The sequence below is a fragment of the Anopheles bellator genome, chromosome 2, assembly GCF_943735745.2.
Source record: "Anopheles bellator chromosome 2, idAnoBellAS_SP24_06.2, whole genome shotgun sequence".
Classification (NCBI taxonomy): Eukaryota; Metazoa; Arthropoda; class Insecta; order Diptera; family Culicidae; genus Anopheles; species Anopheles bellator.
The window spans coordinates 32,759,972-32,769,448 of NC_071286.1; the positions used below are offsets into that span (position 1 = coordinate 32,759,972).

The 9,477-nt window shown below is 44.3% G+C and overlaps 1 protein-coding gene across 6 annotated transcripts in view; it reads left to right on the top strand.

Moving 5' to 3' along the window:
* The window catches only part of LOC131212735 (sodium/potassium-transporting ATPase subunit alpha), a 56,991-nt gene extending 53,065 nt beyond the window's left edge, over positions 1–3,926 (top strand). For all 6 annotated transcript variants that reach the window (XM_058206721.1, XM_058206719.1, XM_058206717.1 and 3 more), the window contains 3 exons: positions 466–640; positions 731–963; positions 1,058–3,926. In XM_058206721.1, the coding sequence (XP_058062704.1) occupies positions 466–640; positions 731–963; positions 1,058–1,178 (529 nt within the window). In that variant the 3' untranslated portion in view covers positions 1,179–3,926. The remainder of the gene's footprint in view (positions 1–465; positions 641–730; positions 964–1,057) is intronic.
* Positions 3,927–9,477: the final 5,551 nt, after the last annotated feature.

A 9,477-nucleotide genomic window follows, 5' to 3' on the forward strand; every position in this document is an offset into this window, starting at 1 on the left:
CAGCGAAAACTTGTTGCCATTTTCTCTGAATGTCGACACGCTTCTCGCTTCTATGGCTTTGTAATTTTTTCGCGCTTTCTTTTGTAATAAATTTAATTACTATTTACTTACTATTGGGGGTAGCATTAGGTTGCATGCTAAGTAAACAAATTTGGTGGTAGATTTTGTGCAAATGTAACACAGTGACAGCTGCTTCGCGTAATGCATGAATCTGGCTTCACCGAGTGCTTCTACTGCAGCTGTCACTGTGTTTCGAACGATTGTACTGACCACATGTCAGTACGTTTAATAAAAACTAATCATTTAAAATAATGTATCCATTTTGTGATTCAAATTGAAGCGCGGTGGAACACATTTATAATCGTTTTTACTTTTCTTCCTTGTCCCTCTTTTCACATTTCCTCAATGTTTTGTTTAAATGCGGATACTCGCTTCGCCGTATATCACCGTGTAATTGGACAACAGACTTATTTCGATGGCTTACGGGCAGATCGGTATGATTCAGGCAGCCGCAGGTTTCTTCGTGTACTTCGTCATCATGGCTGAAAACGGTTTCCTGCCACTGAAACTGTTCGGTCTCCGCAAGAGCTGGGATTCAAAGGCCATTAACGATCTCACAGATTCGTACGGACAGGAATGGGTAAGCGAGAGATACTTTCACACGCTGGACATAGTGTGCATGATGGAGGCCGTACAATAATATCGTTCCGGTAACAATAAAACTTTACAGACCTACCGTGACCGTAAAACTCTGGAGTTCACCTGCCACACCGCGTTCTTCGTCTCGATCGTCGTCGTCCAGTGGGCCGATTTGATCATTTGTAAGACACGCCGTAACTCGATTTTCCACCAGGGCATGAGAAACTGGGCCCTCAACTTCGGTCTTGTGTTCGAAACGATACTGGCTGCCATCCTGTCCTACACTCCGGGTATGGATAAGGGTCTGCGTATGTTCCCACTGAAGTAAGTATATGTGCACACAACGAGTGGCCGGGCTGTCGGCGCATTACGACTTACACCCGACTTTCTTTTTAATCACCGCAATCACTGCTTACAGGTTCGTCTGGTGGCTCCCAGCTTTACCGTTCAGCTTGTCCATCTTCGTGTATGACGAAATTCGTCGCTTCTACTTGAGACGCAACCCAGGTGGCTGGCTAGAGCAAGAAACGTACTATTAGGTCAACAAATTTATATTTAAAACGATTAATTAAAATCAACTCCCCAAACAAAACAAAAAACACACGCACCAACAACAACAACAAGAACAACAAGCTACACATAGACAGGTATACAAAGAACACGCAGCTACATATACACACAACACACCCGAAACAACAGAAAGTGGTGGAGAAAAGGGAGAAAGAGCTAAGCTACAATTGAAATCGGAGCGGTATTGAAAACCGGTGTTGATAGTTTGCGAGCATAAAAATAAACTAATCATTAATACGAACGAATAGTAACGGGAGGATGATGATGAAGTTTTAGTACAGCAGCGCAGCAGTTAGTTAGGGTAAGAAGATCGGCCACAACTGAGCCAAACCCACACCCCACTGGCAGGGCAAGCGATGAACCGAGACGATGCCATAAGTAGTGTGTGCTGCTCTGGAAGTGGCACTGACGGATTGGGAAAGGTTGCGAAAGTCGGTTGGAATGACGATGGTATGATGTACGAAGACGAAACGTAATTATATTTTTCTTATCATACATTTTAAAGCGGCAGCGAGCCCTGCGAACAGTCTCGGGGTAATCCGATACTATTGTTTTGAGGGGGCGCGGGCCATCTGCAGACCGTGGCTCAACAAAGTTGATGGGAAGCCGAGTTAAAGCACGGTTGAACGGTTGTTGAATGTGGCGCGTGGCGTAAGTTGTGGTACAGTGGGGGTCGTTTTTTTACTTTCCATGTTATTGTTGTCTCGGTTAAGCAGAGAGAAAAAAGTGCAAACAATTCGTCCGATGTAAAAACTATGATACGAACAAAACGACAGCTCTTGTTTACTCGGTATGAGTTTTCGCAGTCCCCTATTGGCCCCGGTTTGCAAGGCCACTATCGCCCCGAGTGTCCGAACAACAGGTCATCCACTGTTTGTGCGCTCAGTTTCAGACTGTACTCCTCGAGGATTCGAGTGATTACTGTTCCCTTACTGTGCGGTTGGTTTGTGTATCTGTTGCGTGTATGCGCCAAGGAACCATGTTGCGTGGTGTTCGAGTATTGGCCGCAGAAAGTGAGAAGAAAAACACTGGAACGTACTGTCTCGTTTATAAAAAGCACACGTGTTTAAGGTACAAGTTTTAAGGATACCCTTTGACTAGACGGTGAGAACCCAATAGGCAGGCAGGTCAGGTGTGTGCAACACGAAACGGTCGCGATAAAATGCTGCGTGTGCTTACGATAGTCACTGCAGCCAGCCACAATAAGAAGAAGAACTAAAAAGACACTAACGGCAGACGTTTGATCTGCTTGCGGGTTGTTTTTTATTATTGTTATTATTCTCAAAGCTTTTCCGCTAGCCTTGTGCGTGTGCTGTTCATGATGTGAGTGTTTGCGGTTAGGAGTCGGTTTTGCCTATTTCAATTTTTCTGTTTTGTGTATTCGCTGTCCATAGTACGTTGAAACTATTTGCTGCCAACATCGTATCATCAATCGCCATAATGCCATCACGTTATATCGTTACCCGTCACAGCCACCGTTACAAATCGATGAATTTCCGCCATGCGGCAGAGCGAGCGTGACAGCGCGGAACTGGTGAAGATATAAACAATTTAGCAGAGTCGAGAAGCTGCTGCACAGTATGTTTTGTGCGCACCATGTTTTTCGCACACTCAAACACACCACGCGTAAGGTATAATGTGTATCTCATAAGTGTATAACGTATGTCTTCGTTACAAGCATACAGCGCAATTATACCCCGATTCATAGCTGAAACTGACATCCTAGTTCACGTCCAGAAGGAAAGCAAATAAAACTAAAAACTGCTACACCGTAATACCGAGATATGCCATCAACTTCTAGACGAGCGACACGACAAAAATACCTTCAAAGACACACATACGCACACAAACAGACACACACACAAACACAGACACACATTCAAGCACAGGATCTGTGCGTTATACTAAAGGAGGAAAGGTTCATGTTGTCCGCCGGTGGTTGAAGTGCGGAACTTTCTCTGAATTTTCCCACGTTCATTGTTCTCTAATTAAAGATAAATTAATAAAACGGAGGAAAGAAATCGAGATACACTCATAGACGACATAACCACACGTACAGACACATGAAACACATTGAAAAAGCTACGACGCAAATTGATCAACTCGTTGTTAGTTACAAAGAAAAGAAAAGGTAATAAAGTAAATAATACGCTCGGAACATAATTTAAAATGAATAAAAAAAACATAGTAATAGAAGAAGACAGCTGGGCAGAGAACCGTAAGGAATATTAAAGAAACAAAAATTTGCGTAAGAAAATAAAGCAACACAATGCGAAAAGAAACAAGATTAGTGCTGTAGTCGTTGTGAGGTGCATGAAACAAGACGAAACATGATCCCCACAAACACACACACACACCCACACACACACATACTCACAACTACCGGCATGCAAACAAAACACGATGATATACACATATAGAGAGAGACAAACACAAATTACCCACCCGCGGATCAAAAAATCACAAATAAACGCAGAAATGCATGAGAAACGAGAGAAAAATATTAAGCCCTATAAAAAAATGCAAAAGAGTCACTGAAACACTTAGAATCGAAATAGAGTTTGATGAATATGCGAACGAAGATGATACATGCAGACAGAACAGCAAAAGCTACAAATAGAGCAACAAAATTTGTTATGTTCATAAGAGAAACAAAACCAGAGCAGAGCTGAGAGATAACGTTAAAAGTAGAGAATTAAATAAACAAAAAAAACGCGGATCTGTTTTTTTATTTCTTTTCCCGAGTTTCCCGAGTGCGCGTGATAGAATTCATTTCGCGTACACAACATTTCGTTTCATTTCGTTTACCATACCGTTTCTTTCTTTGCACTTTTGTCGAATTTCCTCGATCGAAATTTGCTTTTTTTGTTTTTAGTGAGCCAGCTTAACGGCCAAATCGAAAGAGGGGCTATCCACAAGAAAACTGAGCATTCAGTTTGCGGCTGGTTTTGTTGATGTTTCTCCCAATTTTAATACTATTATATTGTGAAACTTTTTGGTAGCTTCTAAAGCAGAGTAAGTATAATGTAGAAAGTATAACAAAAAAAAATAAATCAGCCTAAGTCTTGTTAGTGTTTGAATTGCGCAAAAAAACACACGATCGAACGAAAAGAATCAGAAATTCAAACAAACTTGAGTCCAAGAAACAAGAACGGTAGAGCGAGCCGAATGGTCAATACGACACCAGAGGAGCGGAACGAGCGACCGGAACAAGGGATAACGGTGTAGACAAACTGCGGAGAAGATTAAATCATACACAAGCAACGCGTCAAATGAAACTGCCCGATTGTTGTAAATGAAGAAAAAAAAATTATATACTAAAGGTTAATAATGCGATTCAGTCGAGGAGAAACATAGGCTAAATGCACTCAGATAAAGGAAAATTAAAAACAAAGAAAAAAACAAAAGCGCATCGCCTCAAGACGGTAATGAACGGAAAACAGAACTAAAAAAACCTATACCGAAACCCATGCAGATAAATAATAACAAATAAAATACCGTGCAATCGCTCCTGCTTTTCTCTTAATTAAGTATTCCAGCCGGAGCCGGTAGTAGAAGAACCAAGCGAATCGCGAGCAATTAAGACCACTTGAAAGGGAGACTCTGTTCCGTTACCGCAAAGTACTAATTCGCCTACTTGCGCCGATCAGTTCTTGAACGCATGTTGCAACAGCGTGCGGCTGCACCACTTCACTCGATCACACATTGACGTGTGCGTACGTGGTTGATCGTAGGCATAGAAGATCGCTAATCATATGCAGCCTCTGTCCTCTCCCGATAGAAGTTGAAAAAAATCCACTTATACACACGCAGACGCGCAAAACATATAAACGTTACACGTAACACAGCAGATAGTGACGCATACCGATCGGGAGAAAAGTAAGTCAAAGCAGACAGATAAAACCAAACGACGAAAACATAAAAAGATAAAAACTATGATTAGCTAAATTTGCAGCAAGCTCTTGTAAGAAAGTAAGCAACACACAAGTTTAAACAGAAAGTAAGCTCGTTCAAACAAAACACAACCAAAACCAACAACTGAAAGACAAACGATGAAGCAAACTCGCAGTGTAAAACGGGCGGAGTAGAATTGCGAGAAAGCAATGCGATTTAGTAAAATGCAGGATAATACTAACTCTGTCGGTAAAATCAAGCAAGTTAACGGTAAGTCTGTGAAGCCGCTGTATGGGACGAACCAGTTGGAGAGCGCGCCCTCGCCGTACCACGTGGAGCGGCACAAATCCGCTTGGCTGTCCGCTGTAGGGGCAACGCGCCACTAGTGGTCGATTCGTACGTCACGTCGGCTCTGGCAGTGAACGGCGGCAACACCTGCGCGGAACACAAGACCATGGTGTAACATCAGTGGATTCGATACAGTAGATAACATCGGCGAAACAAAACGAACCATCTAATACGGAATGGACTATAGTTTCTGAATGAATAAACGAAAAATAAGAACCTGAAAGATTTGTCAAATAAAACAGAGAAATAGTATTGAAAAAAAAAGAATAAAAAACTAAAACGAGAACATGTGTTTGGTTTTCATTTAGCAAACAATTGTTCCGGCTGGCTATCCGACAATTCGTTGATGGATCCATTATTTGTTAATTCCTAAAAACATGTAAGTAAAAAACTTTTATTCAATTTGAATTTGATGGAGCAATTTGCAAGAAAGCTCCTACAATGATCATTTGTTAGAACATATTACAAAGAGAAGGCTTGGTTTTGTTATATTTGCTCATGGTTCGTTTGTTTTTGAATGAATTACTGCTAGTATAAAAATACATACTTTAAATACACGTCCATTCGTTCGTTCGTTTTCTGCACATAATATATTTTTCATTGACCTGGGTTGAATGCTTCAAAATTTTGCATCTCCCAAATATGATGATTATTTAAATGATTATTTTTAAAATTAGTTATCCCGTTTTCATCTGACGTCGTTTACCACCAATCACGGAAACATTGTCGATAACGCCATTTCGAAAAATACCCTATGGGAATCGAAGGGTTAAACGCGCTAGTAACGCGTGTAACGCTCGTCTGTTGAAAATACCCGTTCGAACCAAAGCATGCCATCAGGCGCCAAACGGTAGGCGACAAATCCTAACAAAATTAACGATGAGAAAAATCGGACGTCTATAAAATCGATGCGTGGCCCAATGCTTTCGGAAGTGTGTCAACGAATCCCTTGGGGACCTTTTTTGGCACCGCTTTTGTGGACAGAAAGTGAAAACAGAGGCTCGCATTTCGCTTACGGTCGAGTACTTTCTCTATGTTTTGCCAGCGCCAGCTTTCTCCAGTGTCACCGCGGGACGCCGGAGCTGTGTGAGTTGAGCTTGGTGGAAAATGTGTGCGTTCTAGGATCCGGGATAGAAGGACACACCATCCGCATTTCCTTCGTGTACCCATACACGCAGAGACACGAAGCCCCATCGACATCGAGCCGACGGAGATTGCTTTCGGTTTCATTGTGGCTTCGTGCGGTTCGCGGAGGAGCGCACTCACAGCAGACACAAACACAGCGACGCAGCATCCGAAACACAACCGAAAACGAGCCCTTAATTTGGCGCGAGACACACGTGCACGCCGCAAGCGAAAGTTTTGCGCGGCCGTTGGCCTACGGTACGGGTTTGAAGCGCGATTTGCATAAAACCCGGCCTGTCTCTGACAAGAAAGGTGTGAAATTAAGGTAGTTTGGTCGCTCCCGTTTCAAATCGTTCCACCTTTGCCCGATAAATGCGCAAATCATTTGCCAAGGTAAAATTAAAACATCGATGACTAACGTGTTTAATAATCACCATCGCGTAATGATGAATCATGCTCTCTGCATCGTCATCGGGGTGCGAAGGGTTCAGTGGCCACCGCCAAGTCGATTTTCGGGCCGCGTGTCTGGCCGCGGCACATTCATTGATGACGCCATCGACAGTGGCCGTCATCGCAGCATCCGAGTGTGCGTGCGTGCTGGACCGCTCGGCTAGTGTGCGTGGCCAGCCCCCCCCTCTATCCGGAGAAACCCAACGACAAGCTGAACCGATGGCGAAGGGTCTTCCAGGCCCAAAGAAAAGGACCTTTTTGGCCTAGGAATTCATGGCGCATCATCTAGACACGGCGGGCGTGTGTGCGTGAGCAGAACTCCGTCGGGTTCCGCTCCGTTCACACATTTTTCAGATCCCGCAAACCCAAGCGCGGAATGAAAGGGAAACCACGAATTCTGCGGCCGGGACCCTTCGTCGGGAGCTGCGAATGGCACAGTGGGGAATTTATGTAGGACCGGCGGACATATTGTGTTTAGGAATCTTCGCACTTTTTTCAACGTTTTTGTTTTCGTTGCATGTGTTTAGATTAAATTCAATGTTTTATGTGAGAAACACGCGTTCCTGTCGTCTTGTATTATTATTAGTGATCTTCGTATCAGATGACGATGGTTTATCGTTGTTCGAAATCATTATTGAAATCCACACAAACTTTTGACACACCGTTACAGTAAAAATACTTATCTATAGAGAAATGAAAATAATGAAATGTTTAGGCTTATCTTACGCCTTATGAGTTTATAAAACGATATAAAACAATCGAGGAGCGTATGTGGGAATTTTCAAACAAGTAATTATTACCATCCGAAGTATCCAACACATGCACTATTATTTAAACGTTTGGTTGAATATTTGTTAGTCTATTTCTGCACCCAAAATTCAATCGATATTATCGATAGGCGTTAACGTTTTCCTCCATGATAAAAAAACTTTAACTAAATCAATAAAACTAAGTTTATGGTTTTTTCGCGGCGTATAACCCAATGAAATAGAGCTAATTTTAGGGTCACTTCTAGTATTGCCCGAATGAAAGTGTCCTCTAAATTATTCTCTGTGGCAGATTTTCTTGCGCGTGTACCGTAGCAGGTACTTTAAACCAACTATAAAGCACTGAAAGTGTTTGATATGGATCTCTACAATATGTGTCTAATTTTGCGGCATTAATTTCTTCCTAGCGGTCACGGATCGATTGAGACGGATGCTAAACTAACTGAAAATGGTTGAAAATTACCGAAATTTTAATTGCGATGCCTAGTTTAGTTACGCCAAGTCACCGTTAGAGAATCGCGTTCAAGTAGCTGATAAAAGTTGGTTTTAAAGAGCCATTTTTATCACTCTTTCGACTTTAACAGATCAATTCTCGGAATCGGAGTGTTAAGAATTCGGATTGATCAGAGATAACTTATCTATTTTAGGAAAATACAACCAACATCCTCACCAGTTTAAGTTGATTTATGACCGCCCATTCCCCCCATAGTGGGCAGAGGGTTCCCCGCTTGACGGCGTGTCGTGAGCGCGTGTGCGTATGTGTGCGTGTGTGGAGCAGAGACCGAGTGTGTGTGTGTGTGTGTGGGGGGCAAACAAAAACAATCGGAACTCGCTCGGCTCGACCTCGTCTGCGCTCGGTTAACTCGCTCCGTTCGTTCTTTTCTCAGTTGTTTTTTGGCGCTCGGAGTGACCGGAGGGAGCTTTTCGCGCGTGTCCACTGTCCACGTTTGGGGCGCGAGTTCGTGTTCGCCACCGGTGCCAGCTTGCGGTCACGGTTAGTCACGGAGTGGTGGGGAAGCGGTGCGCTGGACCGGAACTGAGGTGGACGTGGAATTCCGCGATCCGGGAAGTGTTGCGGTTCACCGGGATCGGTGCCGGGATTTCGGGAGCTTCTCCGGCCGCTCAGCAAGTGTGTCCAGTGTGTGGCGGCAGGGTTAACCCCACGCCGCGTTATCAGCCCCCGTCCGCGTGGCCGACGTCTTATCGACCAGCTGCTCGCCAAAGGCCCGGCGTATTGACCGGCGGAACGATAAACGGCGAGCCCATCCCCCCCGCACCGGATGCGTCCGATGTGTCAATTTCGGAATCGTCAGTGCCTTTGGTGTGAGTGCCAACTCGCGTGTGCGTGAGTGTTTATGCGGGGCCGCCAACAAACTTGTGGTTCCGGCGTTCCCAGCCGCTGGTTAAAAGTGCTGAAAAGGGTGCAATAAAAAAAATAACAGAAAAGAAGCCAACACACCGGGCAGTGGTGGTCGAAACAAAACGGCGGTCCGCATACTTTGGCTCGCTCGCACTAATCTTGTTAGCAGTAATTAGGGCGGAGGACACGGTTGGCGACACCTGGGAACCGGCCGGGAGCGCCGCGGGGCCAAAGTATCGAGCTCACTTCCTGTCGCTGTCCTCCGGCCACACGTGGTGCGTGCGTGCGTGCGTGTTGGTGGCCTAGCAGGGCACCGCCGGTCGG